Source organism: Mesoplodon bidens (assembly GCF_964165515.1).
Source record: "Mesoplodon bidens genome assembly, chromosome: 1".
NCBI lineage: Eukaryota > Metazoa > Chordata > Mammalia > Artiodactyla > Ziphiidae > Mesoplodon > Mesoplodon bidens.
In genome coordinates, this window is record NC_138176.1 from 25,881,775 (window position 1) to 25,903,748 (window position 21,974).

At 42.8% G+C, this 21,974-nt stretch overlaps 1 protein-coding gene across 1 annotated transcript; it reads right to left on the bottom strand.

The window, feature by feature from the left end:
- Nucleotides 1–274: 274 nt before the first annotated feature.
- Nucleotides 275–16,327, bottom strand: GSTO2 (glutathione S-transferase omega 2; the record flags this gene model as incomplete). The annotated part of the gene is made up of 5 exons (XM_081252961.1): nucleotides 16,220–16,327; nucleotides 14,334–14,556; nucleotides 13,282–13,383; nucleotides 1,892–1,998; nucleotides 275–434 (listed from the first exon to the last, which is right to left on the bottom strand). The coding sequence occupies exons 1-5, from the start codon at nucleotides 16,276–16,278 to the stop codon at nucleotides 275–277; spliced, it is 651 nt and encodes a 216-aa protein (XP_081109087.1). The 5' UTR covers nucleotides 16,279–16,327.
- Nucleotides 16,328–21,974: the final 5,647 nt, after the last annotated feature.

The window sequence follows — 21,974 nt, forward strand, 5'->3', positions numbered from 1 at the left end:
TGGAGGTCAAACTGGGTCGATAACCATGGAACTGGGAGGCACACAGGCTCTCAAAATGTCCCTGGACAATCTAGCACGGAGATTTCTAGAGACTCACTGGACGCTGTGGGCTAGAGGAGCCATACAAATGATTATCAGAAATGATTCTGTCTCCATATTTATTGGGAACCTCAAAAACAGTGAACAGAGATTGACTGCCGCACCAAAACAAGTGCTGATGCAGAATCACGACATGCTTGGGAATTCTGGGTGGTGAATGGGTGGACTGCAAGGCTCAGCAACTTAGCCCATAGTCAAAGGCATCGGGGTTGTTCTGAAAATAGAGATCCAAGAAGCCGAGGAAGACGTTCTTATCTATGAGAAGAGCACGTACTGTGGGGTCCTGCTTCATGGCTGCGATCCAGAGCTGGAGTGCAGGGGTGTGGTTCACACAGCTGCAGGACAGGAGAGAATCGTTAGCACAGCTAAAGGGCAAAGGGGACATGGATCACTTTTTAGACTTACAAGCTACAAGAAATGGATTTACTGGGGCAATAAAGTTATCTCAGTTACCTTACTATCAACTGAGTACAATCACTTACTGGAGGAAAATCTAATTCTTGGAATGGCTGTGTGTGCTTTAGAATTGCAAAAGTTGTTGCTTTTAACCCTGCAGTTAAAATGCTTGTGGATTGAGTGCTCTGGGGAAATAAGGTATCTGTGCTTCACTGTTTGCCAACAAAAAGACAACCCCCTGAAAGACACATCCTTCTGTCATTCTCAGATTTTACTTTAGGAAGTTTGAAAAAAATAAAGACACGTCGTTTCCAAAAACACTTTTTTTGGAAAGCAATGAGTAAAACAATCATTAAACCTTGAAATAATGGAGCTGACTGGGTCCTTTCAAAGACTGATCAGGATGTTTAGGTCTAGGATCTGTAAAGTGACTTGCCCAGGCAATAAACTTGTTAGTGTAAAATCCAGAAGAAGAGGTGAGGGTTCCTAATATGTGGTTCAACACTCTGTTCCCAGAAGAGACAGGTTTTTGTAAAGTTGATGGTGTGACATAGTTTATAAAATATCCAAGTTTGTTATATCTGAACTTCCCTAAGTGGGACGCACAGGAGATGCCTCCTGGGTAGACTCAAGTGTGTGCAATATGAAGGAGATGCAGTTCTACCTCAGCAGGACCGGATTCCCAAACACCAGAGTGGCCGGCACCCACCATGCAACCGGCTGGCGTGAGAGCAGAGCCAGCACAAGTTCACCCTCTCCTGTGAGCATCGTGGAAACAAAGCACACGTTCTGCCCAGGGCTCCTATGAAGCCTCCCTGAGTCTACCAGGCAATTTCTTCTACTTTCAACATCCCTACACTCCCATGCCGTATGGCTGGCCATTTGGTTTGTTTGTATAACATCAAGCATATATTACTTTAAAAATCATTTACTTTTTGAAGGGTATGCCTATCTGGGGAAAGATTCCTTGGGGAACTAAGGTGTGAGGAGTAAGGTGTGTGGGATCCACTGGGTGACACAGCAGGACCAGGTGGAGGGCCACCGAGGAAGCTGCAGACAAGGCGCCAAGACCCTGTGACTGAGACCCTTCCCCTGCTTCTGAGTTCACCACCGGCCTGTGCTGGGTGGGTGTTGAGGACAGCAGGCTCTGTAGCATGGCAGGAGGCTTCTGGACACAGAAAAAGTTTTATCAGCAGAAATATGGGTAAAGTTTGGGTCCACAGTTAGTGGCAGAAGAGCACAGATGCATTTTGAACAAGGAAACACATAGTTTAAAACCTGACTGTGTTTCACATTCACATGTGTCACATGTCCGGAGAAGGACAAATGGCACACAGATCATCTCAAGCACTAGGGCGACCCTAGGAATCCACAACCACACAGTTAAATGTCTTACTCGGCTACTCCATATACATCCAGCCGCTCAAACCAAGGCCAAAAGAGGTAATCAATCATGGATATACAGTCTCCAGCGAAGAAGATGGTGTTCTGATAGCCAAGAATCTGAAAGTTTAAACAGAGCAAAAGCAAGTTAACTTACCTATATGCTAACGTATTTATAGACACTAAGTACAAGTATCAAATTAATTCCCAAAGAAGGAGAACCAAGACTTTGATTCTCCTGCCATTTTGTTAGGTGAATGCATCTTCCCTTTTCCTGAGTTTTCTTCCACCTCCTTTAGGGTCGTACTCCTGGCCGTGCTCAGTCCTGCCCTCCTTTCAACCCTGGGGCATTCATGCAGCTCATCTGACTGGAGGATTCTGAAGGACAGCCCAGCCCAGCCACTCCTTCTCAGCCTAGATCAGGTTCCTCCCTGTGCTAAGCTTCCCAGGGATGAGCTCAGCCCCTGGAGAGGGGGCCTTGCCCCTGACCATCACTGCCTGCTGCTGGGAGGGAGGGGCCACATTAGGAACCCCACTTGTTGCAGTTGTGACTCCCATTCTCCAGGGTCCACTTTATCTGTAAAAAAGGGGACACCACAGTCTCCACACATCTTCCTCTTTTGCCTTGTTTCTCAATCAATTCAAAACTAAGGCAGGGAAGAGCAGGGCTATCTAATGGGCTCGCTCAAATCCCAACACTCTCTTTCTGTCATATTTTCTTTGTTTATTTGAGCTCTTTGAACTTCACACATATTGGCCACCCAACACTATCAACTTTTTACATTAAAATACAATTTCCGCATTCCCAAATGGGACAAACCAACCTGGATAGATGAGTCATCAAGAAAACAGATAAACTCCTGACAGAGAGATAGCCAAAGACAGTGGGGGTGGGGGGGGCGGAAGGTACTTGAGAATTTAAAAAGCAACAGTGCTTAGCAGAGGTTTTTGTTGGGCCAGGTCTTCCCACAGAGAAAAGTATGACGCCAGTTACCTAGTTAAATCAACCAAAAGACTCTCTTTGACCCACGAAAAGCATAATCAACTAAATACTTCCCCGTAGGCACAGATCTAGATTCCTGTGTCCTTATGTCTCAGGCTTGATTCTTCATACTCTATCTAGGACAGCTTGTTGCCTCTATGATGTAGTCTCGGGCTAAAGTTAAGAATGACTTCTGGGGACGTCCCTGGTAGCGCAGTGGTTAAGAATCTGCCTGCCAATGCAGGGGACACGGGTTCAAGCCCTGGTCCAGGAAGATCCCACATGCCTCAGAGCAACTAAGCCCGTGCTCCACAACTACTGAGCCTGCGCTCTAAAGCCCGCGAGCCACAACCACTGAGCCCACATGCCACAACTACTGAATCCCGCGTGCCTAGAGCCGTGCTCCGCAACAAGAGAAGCCACCGCAATGAGAAGCCCGTGCACCGCAACGAAGAGTAGCCCCGGCTCGCCGCAACCTGTGAAAGCCCATGCGCAGCAACGAAGACCCAGTGCAGCCAAAAATAAATAAATAAATAAATTTACAAAAAAAAAAAAAGGATGAGCTCTGGTACCAGCAGACCTGGTCCTACCTTGGGCTCTACCTCTCATTCAACATGGAACCCAGGGCAACTTACCCACCTCCTCCTCCAAGCCTCATTTTTCTCATCTGTATAATGGTGGTAATGTTAGTGCCCTCCTCAGAGGTTATGGTGAGGAGTGACGGAATCATGCATGAATATACATGAGCTCTCACGATCAGAAAGCACAGAGACCCCCCAGAGGTTACATCTACAGAAAGCAAATCCTTCCCCAACAGAAAAGATCAATGGGATCCTCCACCTGCCACCCTTCTCAGAGGAGAAAGCAAATCTTGGTGCCCTAAAGTCTATGTCTTCATTACCTCCCAGTATGGCACAGAGGAGACCCCCCTGACTAGTGTCCTGAAAGTCTGAAAAAATGTTAGGTGGCATCACTTTGTTCGAAGAAACTCACAAGATGGTACTAAAGCAGAAGAATCTGGCCAATGAAAACTCAAAACAGATGCTATTTTCAGTCATGTGTAAATAAGTCCTGATTTACAGGGGAAAGGAACAAATTGTTCAGTTTTTATGGATTCCAGAAAGCCCCAAACCTTCTTTATGTTCAGGAACAGATAGTAATCACCCTAACTTTTATCACTGGCTTTGAAACGTATACCTCCAGCTTCTTATTGGCCTTTCATGGCACAAACGAGAACTGAGTCTAAACTGATTGACTCCGGAACTTCTATATAACTCTTCTGCTTTACAGAGCAGAGGTACTCTTGAGAAAGTCCTTGTCAAAACAGACCACATATGGACATGTACCAGAACCCATGATGATATATTTTTCAAGCTTTTCATTTACTCGGAGTAGGAGTATGCCTTTGAATATATACGATCTTATAGATACAATCAATTTTTATATAAACACTCATAAAGCAGTTTAAGCCTTATCAAGGTGCTTGGTACAATAAAAAGTCAAGATAAGCATATGGATGAAATGAACGAGGCATCAATTACCTTCTGCCAGCCTCTCCCTCGCCCCTGAAATACATTTACACGTTCCCTCGGACTTTCTTTAATCCAAGTGTGACATCAAAATTCCTTGAAGTTCTTGATACAGCTGTAGATTCTTGAGCCCTGCCTCAAACAGGCATTTCTCCACCAGATTTCATACAGAGCAAGTCAAAAATCCCAAGAGAAAAGCAGCCTTCCTATAAACCAGCACAAAGTGCTGGCTCCCCTACAGACACATTGCAGTAACCCAGGAGCACAACGTGGCCAGGCCTCCTTGGAGGTTTATTACCATCTTTAGGATCTTCAGTAGGAGAGCTCCCTCCTCTGCAAACCTGAGACTTTCCGGACACGTGAAATGACTTGTCCCCTTAGAATCACAGAACTTCAGTACTGGAAGGGCCACTGGGATTCTTCTAGTGTGACTCCCCTTCCATTTTTCCATTTATTTATACGATGCTCATTACATAAAGGATTAGAGTTGCAGTGTACAAAAACGTGTACACTAAAATATTAAATATGAAAAATAATAACATGCTAAGATCAGGGGAAGTAAAAGTTAGAACAGAAGGTCAAAATAAGGAAGGAAAATGGTCTCAAGATATCAAGCCAAGGCTCCTGCAGAGTTCTTTAATAAATAAAGCTTTGGATTTGACTTGAGTTTCCTGGCAGTTCAAGTGGAGAGGAAAACATGCTGGTGAGCTGATTCTTGTCTCCTGCGTGGAAGCACAAGAGACTCTTGCTTACAGAGGAGGAAACTCCAACCCAGGGAAGTAAGAGGGCTCTCTGGTTAGTGCCAGAGCTGAGACAAAAACACCATTCTCCTAAGTCCCAGACTAGTATCAACCCTGTGTCATTCAACTTCAAATAGGTATGTATGATGACTCTAATCACAGAGGCTTCCCCAAGTCTCTTGTGAATTCTTTGCCTGTTCTTAAAATGTATGTAGCAGCAAAAAGCTTAGAATCAGCAAACTCTGAAAGCCTCTTTCCCTCTACATCCAAGGACTGGCTCAGCTCTGAGCGTCCCTGTGAGAACTTCCCCCTCAATTTTCCTCTTGCTCAGACTCTCTGTCAGGGGCTCTGCCAGAGCAGCTAACTAACCAAGAGATGTGACACAATCATGGCAAAAGAGCTTTTCAAAATTCTCTCCTTCCTGTTTCATTCCATGGATAAGAAGGTCTTCAGGCAACTTGACTCAAAAGAGTTCTTCTGTGATCTCAGTTTAAACTAAGTCCCTTGCTTACAGCCAATTAGCTGCTTTGACAACTTTTCAGATACTCAGAAGTACGAATAAACCGACAGTCTTAATGTCCAATGTCTTGTCGTTCCTAAGTGTGCTGTCATCAGAAACAGAACAGGAAGCTGTGGCTATACCTCGACCCACTCAGCGGTGCTTATGTTAATATCCAATGTCATTTTTAAAAACTCTGTTTTGAGTTTTTCCTGTCACCCACCTGCCACATATAATGATATTGGCCATTCTTAATGTTGAATCGCTTTTCTCATGATGGACTCCCTCACTCTCAGAACTACTGTCCTCGGTGTCATCAAGCAAGGCAAGATGGCCTGCTGAGAGAAGACACTTTTCCACCAAGGCCCTAGACATCCCCACAAGGCCATGCATGGCCTGGGGAGGCAACTGAGGCTCTAGCTTCAAGCCCTTGAAGTGTTAACACATCTTCAATTCAGATTAAGAATTGAGATATTTTAGGGAAAGCCATTTGATGTTCTGGAATAGTAGAAAACTCTATTTTTAAAACTTTTCTGTTCTCCAGTTCACTGAAAAATGACTACAGATCATTGTCTTGCTTTTAGATGTGACAGGGGATTAGGAGTGAGCATGCCGATCAAGAGAGAGGGACTGCTTGGTGAGACCTGAGTACCGCTACTTTCACCCCAAACTTGAAAAGCCTGGAAGGGCCACTCATCTACTGCGAAGGCCTCTTGGGCTCCCCCAGGCGGACGAAAGGAGGTTCGTGCTAGAGCGCACGTAGAAGGAAGAAGGGCGCGGGGCTCTCCCTCCTGGCCATCGTGGTGAGGCTCACTGGCCGGGGCTTCCCGCGCCAAGAGATTCAACAAGGGGGAAAAGGAAATCTGCAAAAATGTTTTAAGGAGCAAGATTGTAAAGAGAAGCAAAGCCCAGACTTCCTCAAACCAGGCATTCTAAAAAGCTTCTTCAGTCTACAATCTTGGACTCTCAGGTGCAGCTTCAATAACTGCACTTTAGGCCTTGACTTAGCCACCTGCCCTGCACGTGGTCATTTACACCACAGCCGACAAATCCCGGACTTCTAACCAGGACAGCCTGGTGGCTCTCAGCGGGTCCTGCTGTCCTGGTTGGAGGAGGAAGAAAGAGGTTTTTCTTGATGGAAATAGTTCTTAAGAAGCAGACCCGGGACTTCCCTGGTGGCACAGTGGTTAAGAATCTGCCTGCCAATGCAGGGGACACGGGCTCGAGCCCTGGTCCGGGAAGATCCCACATGCCGCGGAGCAACTGAGCCCGTGCACCATAACGACTGAGCCCGCGGGCCACAACTACTGAAGCCCACGTGCCTAGAGCCCGTGCTCCGCAACAAGAGAAGCCACCGCAGTGAGAAGCCCGCTCACCGCAATGAAGAGTAGCCCCCGCTCGCCGCAACTAGAGAAAGCCCCCATGCAGCAGCAAAGACCCAGTGCAGCCATAAATAAGTAAATAAATAAATAATAAATTTTAAAAAATCAAATAGCAATTTATTTAAAAAAAGAATGAAGCAGACCCCCCTCCCGCAATAAAATACGCAAAGCCACTTGCCGGTACATCAGCAATGCAGGCCCTTATCCAGAAGCAGAAGCAAAGTACTCAACTCCAGGGCAGAAATCTTTTAAGTTCATATAAGATAAGGGGGAGATTCTCAAGATTTCACATTTCAGGTCCCTGTTACACTGACATACTATAGCTGAGGCTGAGCTAACGAAGATGAACCGATTCCCTTTAAAACAAACCAAGGGTAGAGAACAAACTTAGAGTATAAATAAAGCCACTTCTCTAGAAAGAAGCCTGAGAAGTAGGGTCTGTGCAGAACACGGCCCTCCTACTGACCACCACTTACAACCTGGAGCTCCCTGTGAGGATCTGGAATGCAACCTGTCAACACTTGGGGGGATCAAAGGACCACCCTGAAAATTCTATCCTGGAATCCTTTTCATGGGCTTAATTCTTTTGTCAAAATATATTTGTAAGATAGTAGGGGGGAAAAGCTAGTCGGGTAAGTCTTGACAAGTCAAATATCTTTTAGGTGATGGGTGGTGGATGAAAATATAAATGAATATCAAATCTCTGAAGGAGGAGAGGATTTCCTATGTATAAAAGTATAAGAAATCACAACAGGAAAGACTTATAGAACAATAATGTTATATTTATATATGTACAAAACAAAGACAAAAAGTTAAAACAAAACCAAAAAATGTGCCTTAAAAACAGGCCAATATCCTTTATATATAAGGAACTCTAAAAAAAAAACAAATCAACAAGGAAAATCAGTAAGACCTTGACAAACAGATGGGTAGTAGACCACTTTCATAAATAAAACACCAAGAGATGGAATACTTTGGGGGAAAATCTACCACCTCACTAGCAATCAAAGAAATATACATTAAATCAACAATGAGAAACTACTGTTTCTCAAAACAGGCAAATACCTTTTAAAATGAAATCTCCCAACAGTGAAAAGGGGATGATACAAAGGGCATTTTCTGTACACTGAGGGTGGGGGGTATACAGCACATATCTTGGAGGAAGCAATTTAGTAACATCCAGCTCCAGCCTCTAAAGTGGTCATACCCCTTGATCTGGTAACTCTATTCCTGGAAGTGCAGCCTAAGGACATATTCTAAAATAAGAGAAAAGGATTTTTATGCAAAGAAGCTGCTGTTCCTGGCAGCATCATTCACAATGGTAAGCAACTGAAACAAACTAAATAACTCGAATGAGTGTTGCTGGATAAATAACTATGGCTTATACATATGGCAGATTATGCAGAATGAAAAGTGATTTTTTCCATCTTTAATAATTACACATCTAATAGAGAAATACATTCTCATTATTTAAAAAAAATTCAAACACAGAAAGCAGTATAAAAGGTAAAGACTCTCCCTCCCTATCCCTGCTCTTAACCACTTTTCTTTCCCACCCCAGTGCTAATCCCCTTCCCAGTAGCAGTCACCAGTAGGAGTCTGATGTGTGTCTCTCCAGACATTTTTCCAGGCGTTTATTTACATGTATATATATATATATATATGCATATATAGTTAAGTTTTGTTTTCTTCTACAAAATTGGATCATATCACTTGTATTACTGTGTAATTCATTTAATATTTCTAGGCAATCTTTTCATCTCAGTACACGTGGATCTACCTCATTCTTTTTTTTTATAAATTTTAAAAATTCTATTTATTTTATTTTTGGCTGCGTTAGGTCTTTGTTGCTGTGCGCGGGCTGCTCATTGTGGTGGCTTCTCTTGCTGCAGAGCACGGGCTCTAGGCGCGTAGGCTTCAGTAGCTGTGGCTTGTGGGCTCTGGAGCACAGGCTCAGTAGTTGTGGTGCACAGGCTTAGTTGCTCCGCGGCTTGTTGTATCTTCCCGGACCAGGGCTGGAACCCGTGGCCCCTGCATTGGCAGGCGGATTCTTAACCGCTGCGCCACCAGGCTTCGAAGCCTTCATTTAACCATTCCCTATCTAATGTACATTAAGGTTTATAATTTTTCACCATAACAAATAAGGCTGCTCTAATAAACACCCTTATACCCATAACTAAGCATTTCTAGAGTTTATTAAAATATGGGGAAAATCCTTAGGTCATAATGGTAACCAAGTTCTATATAGAGTACAATTTCAACGACATAATAATATACATAAGAAAAGGAGAGGAAAAAAATAATAACAGTGGTTGTTTCTGGGTAGTGGGATTATGAATTTCTTTTCTTAGTTTCTATATTTTTCCGTATTTTCCAAACTTTCTCTAATGAACAAGTATTACTTTATAATCAAAGATGAGTAAAATTAAATTTTAAATAACAAGAAGAACTATTATTCTATTGTTTACATGGTGGGAGAAGGTATAGAGGAAGTTTATTAAAAGAAATACAGCAAATATTAGTTTACCTAGAAAGCAGCTGTCAGAATTGGACAATGCTTTAAGTTACCAAACTAGCAGCACTAAAACTGCTCAAGTAGCCACGGTGACTAGAAGATAACCAGTTCCCCAGTGTGGAGGAATGGTGATTACAACCAAAAAATGGCACGTAGGTGGACATGCTGAATTAGCTAACAAATCCAGGAGAACTGACAACACATGTCCGAGCCAAAATCTCATAAATGAATGTTCACAGCAACACTATTCGTAAGAGCCAAAAAGTGGAAACAACCCAAGTATCCATCAACTGATGCGTGGATAAACAAGATTGGTGTATCCATACAATGAAATACTACTAAGCCATAAAAAGGAATGAAGGATGAAACTTGAAAACATTACACTAAGTAAAAGAAGCACATGGAAGGCTAACGTTAAATGATTCCGCATATGAAATGTCCAAAACAGGTAAATCCATAGAGAAAGAAAGTAAATTAGTAGTTGCCTATAACTGGGAGGGTTTGGAAGAAATGGGGAGTGACTGTAATCTGGCTGAATCCTGTCCTTCACTGCACTTGGACTTGATTGGACTACTTCCATAATGAAAATATTTAGAATGAAGGCACTGCCACCCGAAAAAAGAACAGCTGAAAGGTTCTGCCAACATTCCAATCCACAAAGATAAAAGAAAGGTGGGATCAGGTGCTATTTTGAAATGAAAGTCAGTAATAAAGGTTAAAAATCTAAAGCTTAAAAAAATTACGCTGCTGAGATGAATGATTCAGTAAAGACTAGCCAATAGGTTTGAAGACAGAACGTGTGGTTAGAGAAGGGCAGCCCAGCAGTTTTTAAAACTCAGGAAAATGTTCAGAACAGGAAAGCAAGTGGGGAGCCTGCTGGTTAGAGAGAAAAACAGCAGTAATGTATCTCAAAGAATTGTAAAAAATAACATAGAAAAATATGGTTATATAACAAGCACAATAAGCCTTTAATTTCGATGAAACTTTTTTTTAAAGAAAAATTTAAAAGTCAGACAGGGCATTTATTTCAAAAGAAGAAAATGTCAGAGTGTAAGGCTGCAAAAGTTAAACTGAGCCGTTTGCTTGAGGATAACGCGGCAGAAAATTATACGTTGGTCTCTTAAGTTGTTTATCACTCAGAAAGCCCAAGGATATTTAAGATATTTTCAACTCACAGAAAATCCTGATTGTACAAAACCATGTGAAAAAAATTGTACACGTCATCTCTATTAATAGAGAGGGACCATCTCTATTAGAATTATTCGGACAAGTTCCAATTTCACTAGAATCTCCTAGAGTCAATACACCGGTATTGAGAGGAATGAATCAAATAATTCAAGCTCAGTGGGCATGTTTCAGATTCTGATATTGCCTTTGTTGTAGTTATAATTCCTGCTAACATTTTAGGGGACAAAAGCTACATTCAAATCTGGTAGAACAATGCTGAATACTCAGTGGTCCTTAAACTAGCCCTGGTTTAGGTAGCTTTCACTGATGCTATTTATTAGATCTGACAGGGTTGTTGGCAAGATTAAATGAGAGGATGTATGCAAAGCACCTGTAGCATCATGCCTGGCACAAAAATGCAGATTCACTTCCCCTGGAAGAACCCAGCTAAAGAACTGTGCCTCCATCGTAATATTATACGTTTCTTTAGCAATCTGTAATTTTCAAAGTTCATCCATCATCCAAACACAGAGTAGGAGGAACAAAGTTCGAAACGTGTTTTTAATTACCTCTGAATTTAAAGGGTTTTGTTTCCCAGCTCCTTTCCCTGGCCCAGGAATTAACTGTAAAAAGGTAACCAGACATGATAAAATTAGTTCAGCCAATCTTTGAAATAAAGACCTTAAACATTCTCTGTGGGCCAAGAGCTTTCAAACTTCTTTTTGAAAGCACAGGTCCCCCTCCCTCTCCAAATTCCAGCTTATTGGATGTCTTGTTAAATCCGGTGATAAGAGCGGGGCTGGTCTTGGCTGAAGCAGGATTTGGAACCACCCACCAGACCTCCCCTACTCAGTGGTCCCTCTGTAGAACCCAGAAACTCTCTGTTTTAAAACAATCCCTCATTCTATAAATGTGGAAACCAAGGCACAGAGAGGTCCAGAACCTTGCCAAAGGTTCTGTCATCTAGTAAAGCCAAGTCTAGGATCTAAAAGTCTACCTCATCCTAGTTGCCTCCTTGGAGTCAGGACCACAGTCTGTGTTCTCAGGACCAAAGGCTGACATTTCTTACACATGACTATTCATCATCCAGAAATACTGCAACTGTATAAATCTAAGATAGGCAGCTAGAATTGTAAATAAACTGAACTGCTTCCACTTAACAAAGGTCAAATGGAAGCATATTAGTTATCAGCCTTCCCTTAAGGGGATAAAAATAGCATTCTCTGGCTGCCAAAAGAACTACAACCCACCCATAGGGGGAATTTATCAGTTTCTGGAACAAAGATAAAGGAAGTCAAAGAACCGCCTTCCAGGTTATTCTAGATGTACAGGGTAAGTAGCTCTATTACTGCTGGATTTTTTTTTTTTTTTTTTTTTGCCTCACCACAGGGCTGGTGGGATCTTAGTTCCCCAACCAGGGATTGAACCCAGGCCCTCAGCAGTGAGAGTGCAGAGTCCTAACCACTGGACCACTGGACCACCAGGAAATTCCCCATTACTTCCAGATTAATGGAGGATCTGATAATAGTCATTGCTCCTTGCTTACCCATAGACACTTTCCCCTTCTTTCTTTTTTTCTTTTTTTTTTTTGCGGTAGGTGGGCCTCTCACTGTTGTGGCCTCTCCCGTTGCAGAGCACAGGCTCCGGACACGCAGGCTCAGCGGCCATGGCTCACGGGCCCAGCTGCTCCACGGCATGTGGGATCTTCCCAGACCGGGGCACGAACCCGTGTCCCCTGCATCGGCAGGCGGACTCTCAACCACTGCGCCACCAGGAAAGCCCTCCCCTTCTTTCTTGATTATAGAACTCTGATTTTATGCAGGGTGTTCCCAGCTAAAAGACTAAATTTCCCAGCCTCCCCTGCAGATACTTATGACTCTACAACTAGGTTCTGGCCAATCAGATTTAAGTAGTCATGGGCTAGGACTTTTAGGAAAGCCTTTATAGTAGTATGGCCTTTTGCCATTTTTTCCTTTCTGTTGTCCTTTCTGTGACCTGGAACTTGGATGTGATGGCTGCAATTCTAGCAGCTATCTTGTTATTTTGAGGATATAAGCCTTGCACCAAAAATAACAGAACAGGAAGAGAGAAAAAGCCTCAGTCCCTGGTAACTTCATGAAGAAGGCATCAAAACAGCCCTGTACTACCTTACCTCTCTCTCTCTCTCTCTCTCTGTGTGTGTGTGTGTGTGTGTGTGTAAGAATAAATCCTTCAAGGACAAATTTACAGTGGTTAGGTCCCTTTTACTAGCAGCCAAACACAATCTCGAACCAACATAGACCTTGGACTCAGTGGCAGAAGCGAGAGGATCCATGCATAGATACTTAAGGAATGTGGTGATTCTGGCAAAGGAAGAAATTCATCACATGCCCTGGCTTACTCCTTGCCAGATTTTCAAGGAAAGTTCCAGAGCAGGTTAGCAGAGGGCAAGTACCCACAAGTTAAAATCAGATGCCTAGTAACTGAACTTATCAAAGTCTGGCAGGAAAAGAATAAATCTGTGAAAGTGGAGGGTGCCAGGGTGACCAGGGTGGGGACCTGCATCACTTCTTCCACTGCATCTGGCCAGGAGGGGGGCCCATTTTGTACCTCTTCCAGGTTGCAGAACTCCTGACGCAGGGCTACCTTCAGGTCAACGCGTTCTCTCCCACATCTCGATGCTATCAGACACATCTTGGTCAAATGTGGGACCTGATCAGAGGACACAGGTTCTTAGTGGAGAAGTCGGAGGGCTCCTGCTCTGCCTAAAAATGCAGCCAGAGCTTTGTCACTCCAGCTGAATAGGCCAACACCCACATCCAGGCTCCCCAGCTCCCTCGGAGGGCCACCTCTGTGGTTTCAGGAATCCACTTGTCACAGCACCCTGGTAAACAAGGTGTTTTAGAGGGGGCTCTCCGGTGCTCCTTACTTGGTCAGCTATTTCCATGCTGTACAATCTTGGGTAGGGCACTTACCCTCTCTAAGCCTCAGTGTTCTCATCTGAGGAATGGAGCAATAATAATACCCACTTTAAAAGGCAGTGTTGAGGCTTAAACGAGTTAACCTTTATAAGGTAGTTAGAACAGTGCTTGGTGCATCACAAGTGCTCAACAGACATCAGCTATTAATATCACTGAGTTATTTTTGTTTCTTTTCAAAGAGAACTGTCTTAAAATTTCTCCATCATATTCTCTCCCACTATCAACAGGTGCCCCCTTTTCTCTCTTCTACACATTTCCTGGATGGTTGGCACTCCTGTTCCCCATAAAGGCCAATCTCCTTCTGTGCATTACCTTTTTCACACCCCAATTTTTTTTTTTTTTTTTACCTGGGATCTTGGAAATGTTTCCTTTAAAGTATCACCAGTTTTCAATTCTTTCAATCCTCCTGTCTCAAGTTACACAGTCATAACTATGCCAGAGCCATAACTCTTGAGACTGCTGGTTCAAATGGAAAAGTACCTATCGGCTAAGCCTTTAACCTTTAATATCAGAGGTCCCAGCTTCACTATAATTCCACACCAGTTATCCTCCTAAGGCACACATATGTATTAAAACATATCAATTTCACCAACGATTTGACTTTTAAAATGGATTGGAGTTTGGGAAAGACATACAAAGTAAAACAGAGTGTAAGTGGCTTTTTAAAAAAATTGGATATACCTTGTAGAATAGCTCCAATAACATCTTTTGGCGAGCTCGCTCATAAGGGTCACATGGATACAGCTTCCTTCCAGGGTAAGCGTCATCCAGGTACTCACAAGCAATGGCAGAGTCATAGATCAGTTGACATTTGCTGTTCTCCAGGACAGGAATTTGGCCAAAAGGGTGCTTTGTAAAGAACCATTCAGGCTTGTTTCTCAGGTTAATGTTGATGACTTCATGTCTTACAAAGCAAAGGGAAAACAGGACAGAACAAAACTGAAAGGCTTAGGCAGGCAGACACTCATCTTGAAAGCAGAAGCAATCAAGCCATAAAATTAAAATTTGCCATAAGTTTTTTTTTTAATTTAGGTTTGTACAAAGAAAAATACATAACAACATCGTCTTCATTCCTGCAGTAAGATGTGCTCGATGTTTTCGATGCCTTATCCCATTAACTCCTCATGATGAGCAGCAACGGAGGGGAGGCAAAGAAAACACTTAACACAGCTCCTGTGAGAAACAAGCCTCCCTGTGGTTGAATCTCCTGCCCAATATCACCCACTAAGAAGTGGCAGAGCCGGGATGGGAGGCCAGGCGGTCTGACCCAGAGCTCACAAGCTTAACCATGGCACCACAGATTTCAGGACATTTTAAAGTTCGAAAGTACAAATCTGATATCCGGAGACATTTTTCATTTGCCACAGCTGGAGGGAGGGGGATTCTACTGCCATCTAACGGGTAGAGGCCAGGGATGCCGTTAGACATCCAGCAGTACACAGGTCAGCTCCTCCCTCACCAAACACACAGAGCAAAGAACTATCCAGCTCCGAAAGGCAACAGTGCCAAGGGTGAGAAACCCTGCCCCCAAAGAAGTATTTACATCAGTTCCTAAGCTGCCACTTCATCACTGGGGGTAAAACATCAATTGTTATTTTTCTTAAAAAAAAAAAAAAAAAAAGTAACCTTAAGGCCAAGTAGAATTGAGCAAGAGGGAAGAACCTGGAAATATAAGCCATAGAAACTCCACACAGCAGAATTACATAATTTTCTTTAAAACATCTCTGTATTAGTCTCTGCATCTCTTTAACATGAATCCGAAACTCCCCAACTACTGATTCTCCAAGGCCAGAGTCAAGAGGCTGGAGTAACACTTCTCAACACCTTGGCTTTGAGATGGTCCATCCAGCCGTCCACATTCCAGCAAAGTTGCTCTGCCTTCCAAATCCAGATGTCCTTTGCAGGAGCTTGTCTTGCAAAATTCCTTCTGGACGGGTGTGTACCTGTTTATCAGGTGTGTGGGAAACTTCAAGACACCTCTTTAATAGCAGTTCCTTCTAGTTCACTGTTTGGAACTATTTGTTCATTCATTCAAAAAATAGTTTTAAGCACCTACTACGTGCCAGGCTCTCTTCTGGCCCATGAACAAGAGAGACAAGTCCCTACCTTCAAGAACTTACATTTGTGTGTGTGTCAGTGTGTGTTTCTATGTGTGTTGGGGGAGGGGCTGGGAGATGTAAAGGAAAGATGGATAAACAAATAAGAAAACATTGCAAGCGCAATGAAGAGAACAGAACTGACCTGAAGACGCCTGGGGTGGGGTGGGGTTTACACTGGACGGAGCAGTCAGAGAAGGCCCCGGTAGCCTCCGTGGTGCCTTTCTTCACAAGCTCTAGGGGAGGAACCAGCTCACCCAGCCATCATTCAGTTTACTCTGAGCTGTCCTAAAAGTCTCCTGCACAGGCCTGTCTCTGCATTTCAGGACGGCACTCTCAAGAACCTGTCCTTTGCTAACCGTTTATTGACTTTGCCTCAGAAGAAAGGCACAGAGAGCCTCTGAAATCTGAGCAGGGCTCCCCAGATATTAGACGTTCCCACACGCGTATGGGGGCCCCCCTGCTTCTCACCTGATGCCTTTCGCCCGGAGGACCAGGCGCGTCCTGTGCGCGTGGGGGCAGAACCTCATGCTGTAGAGGCGGATCAGGCCCTCTGGGACAGGACCTGGGGGGGCGCTCCCTGCAGGCGGAGGGGGATACAGGGAGGCGGATTAGCCCAGAGGGGAGAGGGGCTCACTCGCCTCCCCAGGACCCCAAGAGGGTCGCGGGTGCTCCGCCTCCCGTGTCCCACAGAAGACACCTTTTTTTTGCACGTGGCTTTTGTGCGGAGGAACCCTGTCCCTGCTCGCCACGCTGGTCTGGAGGTCAAGGCTGGCAGCCGCCTCACCAGAGCCAACATCCAGCCACGGGGCGCCCCCAGCCTGCGGACAGCTGTCAAGAGGACTCACCTTCCCCCAAGGTCCTGGTCGCATCGTCGTCCCTCACGCTCTCCTGGCGTCTGCTTAGCGACCCACACTCACAGTCGTGGCCATGTGGCTTGCTGCCGCCACTGCAGGCTCCAAGGACAGCAGCGCTCCTCTGGATCTCCCCTCTTGCCCGAAATTCAGCTTCGCAGCAACAGGGCAGTGGCGAGGTACAGGGGGAGTGATCCAGGATGGCAGCTAGGATTATTCAACCTGCAGAGACATAGCCCCAGATTCAGAAGCCGTAGTAGGAGTGGGGTAAGAACAAAAAGCAAAAAAACAAAACAAAAAACAAACGAAAAACACCTGAAGAGTACCCCTTGCTTTGAACTCACAACATCCTGTGCCGTCTCTTCTCTGCATCAAGAATCCGTGAAGAATGGACATTTAAACTCCACTTATTTCAAAGGAGTTTAATAAAAAATTGACCAGGGTAACGCTAACATTTTCTTTCCCATTCTAAACCCTCCCTCTTGTGTATCTAAGACAATTGGCCATACCCTGTGTCTAATGAGTATTTATTTTAAAATAAGGCCAAACCTTTTCATGATCTAGCAGATAAGAAGAAACACGTGTTAGTGTTAAGATCTTGCACGACCCTAAGAGCGTCTCCTTAAATTTTGTGTTCTCATTGCCCCACCCTAGTTCTGGCCACATTTATGAGATTTTACTCAAACTATGAAAAACTGGTGATGAACAGAAACGAGATACCTAGAGGCAAAGACACATTTGTGAGCTCTTTCCAACTCCCAGTATAAATTTCAGAGAAGACCCTTTTTAATTCCCAAGGACACACTGCGAACAGCCAGCAATACAGGGGCCACTTGGATAGCATGCCCATCTACATGAGATAAAGGAGGTAGCTCTCTTTTGCTCTGACCTTAAGAAGCTGAGATCCTAAAATTTAGCAGGTGGAAGTACAATTCTTTTAATTGTTACAGGATAGAGCTGAAATGGGAATTGCTTGTAAATGCATTTTATGGGGTTGACAAGTAAAGAAGGAAAGAAAAGTATTATGTTTCACTCACAGTGACTAAATGATTTCCATGGGTTGGCTACCTTATTTGATTCCCACAACCACTCAGTCAGCTATTATTATTATTGCTATTTTACAAGTTAGAAAATAATCTCAGAAAAATAGGAAATGCCCTGGTGGTCCAGTGGTTAGGACTCGGTGCTGCTACTGCCAGGGGCCCAGGTTCTAACCCTGGTCAGGGAAGTAGGATCCCGCAATCTGCGCAGCGTGGCCAAAAAAAAAAAAAAGAAAGAGAAAAAGAAAATTATTTGCCCAAAGTGACCAGTGAGTAGGGTTGAAGAACTTTAAAAGTCCAAAGTCTGGCTCAGTGACTTGGCCTCTAAAGCTGGCAGCAGTGTGGAGAGGAAAGGACAAAAATCCAAAAAAAGATATAGTGCATAATAGCTGCTCAACAAATGTTAGCTGAATCTAAATATCTTTTATTAAAGTACCAGAACCTAATTATGTAGCTTATGAACAGGCACCTTTTGGTCTTTGGAATTCCAACCTATCCAGATAGTCTTGGCTAACAGTGTTTATGTTTTTTTCTGCTGAATAAGAATCTTTGAAAATCTTCAGAATAGTCACTCGACTACATTCTTTGCTAAGTTACTCAGAGTGATTTTATGTAAGATATGGTAAGTTGTCACTTTCTAAGAACTGGGGAATGGCAAAATGTATGAATAAATGTCCTCTGGAAAGAAAATGCATATATGCCACCAAGAAACCTGGCACTGGAAAAGACAAATTGGTTCTTGACTTGCCATGCTGGCAGTTTTGCATCTGGAAGACAGAGGAAGTAATAAGATAACTACTCTTCTGGAGCTAATTTTGATCAAAAAGTACAAACTGGAGGATAAAATAGGAACAATCAACATAACCATGTCATGTGAGAGCTTCTGGTAGACAAGGAGCTGACTCCTGATCAGACAAATATAACACTCACATAGAGAAAGTATATTTCAAATAGTTGAGAGAAAATATAAACAGATTCTAAAAGGAAAGGCCGTATGAGGAATGTGAAATTCTCAAAAATCAAAATAACTTATACTAACACGGATTTGGTGCTTTATGTGTATTAACTCATTTAATCCTTAAAAGAGTCCTATAAGGGTTGTATTCTTGCCTCAGTAAACTGAGGCTAGCAAGGTTAGGTCACTTGTCAAAAGTCTCACATCTAGTAAGAGGTGCAAAGGGTACTATGAAGCCTGGAAATTTGACTCCAGGGGCAGCACTCTAAGCAGGATCTTAATCTATACGAGAGATGGGAAAACTTTTTCTGTAAAGGCCAAGCCGGTAAATATTTTAGGCTTCTCAAGCCATCTTGTCTCAACTACTCAACTCTATCCTTGTAGGGTGAAAACAGCCGTAGATAATATATAAACAAATGGGTGTGGCTGTGTTCCAATAAAACATTACTTATGAACGTTGAATTTGAACTTCATATATATTTTAATAGGCTTTGTTTTTTAGAGAAGTTCTAGGTTCACAGCAAAATTTAGCCAAATATATAGAGGTTTCCCACTAACCTCCGACCCCCACACGTGCACAGCCTCCCGGAGCATCCTGCATCAAGGTGGGAGGGACATTTCTTACCACTGAGGAGTTCCATGTAATTTTCACATGTCACAAATCATAATTCTTCACTTGATGTTTTTTTCCAACCATTCTTAGTTCTTGAAATGTGCAAAAATTAGCAGTGGGCTGGACTCGGCCCACTGGCTTTAGTTTGCCCATCCCTGGTATACACTGACAATGACTGGATTAGCAATAGCTAAACTAAGGATTCCATTTGTAAAGTAAAAGGTTCCTGGCTCCGCCTTTCTACCATGCCAGAAGAGAATGTATTTTCATGTTGTGTCTCCTCATTCCCACCTTTTCAAGAAAAGCAACTCTTGAGAGTTGGAAAATATTGTTTATTAAAAGTATGGCTGACCCTTAACAACTAGGGGTTTCAGGGTGCTGGTTCGCCACACAGAATAAAATCCAAGTATAACTTTACAGTCAGTCCTCCACATCCGTGGTTATGCACCTGCAGATTCAACCAACTGCAGATCATATAGTACTGCGGTACATATTTAGTGAAAAAAATCCACGTATAAGTGGACCCTTGCAGTTCAAACCCATGTCGTTCAAGGGTCAGCTGTATACCTGTATATGGGAAGTCACATTCTGAGATGATGCAAGTCTATTTGATGTAGTCAGGGGAGAATGGACAAAGGGATGGAAAGTTCTTCCTCTGAATGGAAGCAATATTATGTCAAAGTTCTCACTGGGCACTATATTCAAACCCTGACTTTGGCACTTAGGCAAGCTATCTAACCTCTTTGACCATCAACTTCCTCACCTGTAAAATGAGAACACTAAGTACCTACTTGAAGGGTTTTGATGTAGCGAATGAAATTGTTCAGGTGGCCGTCCTCAGTAGACTAAGAGTTTAATGTACTTCAAAATTAATGATTAATACTAGTGAATAAGGACACATTTTTAATAGCATAATGCATTCTGATTTTATATCCAAAAAGATAAAGCACACTGCAATTCGGCTTTGCCAAGCACATTAGAATTAAAATTCAACTCAGAATGCTTCTTTCATCAGTGCCCAGTTTAATACCAATTGAATGGGTTGAATGCTGCAGGCTACCTTTCAGTAATGTGTTTTTTAATCTTACCACTAAACACTATGGTTTCCCTAGAAAGATTTTAATTATGACCTTTAAGCTTAACCCTATTTCCTCTTTAAAACTCAGTAAGTACCTCTTTGAAATCCTCTTTGCAAATGTTCCTTGTATATCATGTTTACACCTCTATTATACTGAGTCATTCAAGCAAGAAATAAATGGTAATAAGGCTATATTAAACCTACTCCAAATTGGTTTCCAGCTACCTGAAATATGACCGCATCTGTTTTGAAAATGGGGAGAACTTCAGTCCCGGGTGATGACTTAAGCCTTCTAGGAAAAAAGTGCCACTACATTAATAACAATCTCTTCACTCTATTTACCCGAGTCTCTGTTTTGAGGAGAGGAAGTGAGGTTTGCATTTTGAAATTAAAAAAATTTTTTTTGGTCATACCCATCTCTGATAGTGGCAGAACCTGGAGGACATTCCTCTTAATATTTCAGAAGCCTAATTTACATGACAGATTGTGTTACTGGGAGTTCCACTATTATTCACCAAGTTCAAAGAGTTAGGCAAGTGAGGAAAAAGGCTCTTTTTCAAACGGGCCTAGGTTTAGGACTTGTTTCAAAGAAGTCAGGATCAGAGAAAATCCTATGTTCTAATGTCTTTGTGACATTAAATAAGATTACTAAAGTTGTCAGTGGGGGAACTTCATCTTCCCACTGGGGAAAGCAGGGTCAAAGGAGACTTTCTTTTTAAGTACCTGATTCTGCTTTTCTGTCCCTATTTTATAGCTTAAGGGATCAAAGAAAAAAATTAACAACCTTATATAATAACACTTGAATAAGCAAAGGCAGATTTTCAAGATCCTAAAATAAGCCAAAATGAAACCTTTGTAAAATCAAACAAATTTCGATTTGTTTGGGTTTCGAAAAGGAACACTTCCTGTCCTATCCCAGGAACAACAGTGGTGTGTCAAAAAGGTGGCTACAGTCCTCTCTCAGCTCAATCTCTAAAACTTAAAAGTTGATGAATAAAGAGTCTGAGGCAGAGGCATACTTAAACGCTTATTTTAAGAATGGTCTGAATGACTGTTAAAGAGTTCAGGCTGGGTTTGAATCACCTCTTCAACATTTACTGGTGGACCCTGGACAAATCACAGCAACTTTCTATGCCCTGATGTTCTCATCTGTAATTCAGAGCTAATGGTACCAACACATTGTATGGTCTGGGTTGAAGTAATTCAGACTATGGATGAGAAGCATTTAATACGTAGCAACCGTTAGCTATTATTTTTATTATTTGAATATTGCAGGGAAAACCCATAGTTCTGACAAGACAGAACATTCCTGGGGGCCAAATGTCCCTATCAGTGCCCTATAACGTAGCTAAATTAGTGGTGCCCAATGCAGGGCTGACAATTAGTGACATGGGGTGTCTTTACTTGTCTTCAAGTCAAATCAGAAAACGAGAACAATTTAATGACTTTTTTTTCCCCTTTAAGTTAAAGGTATTCGCTTTAAAGACCTGTTCCTTACTCTCAGATTATAGCCCTTGCGCTTTTTTTTTTTTTTTTTTTTTTTTGATGGTAAAATCTCTGATGAAACTTTGGTGAAATACTTGAGCTTTCTTTTAAAACGGTTACGCAAAATAAAAGTTGGCAATCCTATTCTGGGTTCCCAAATTCGTGAAAAATCTCAAAATTCAAAATTGACCTCTAAACCCT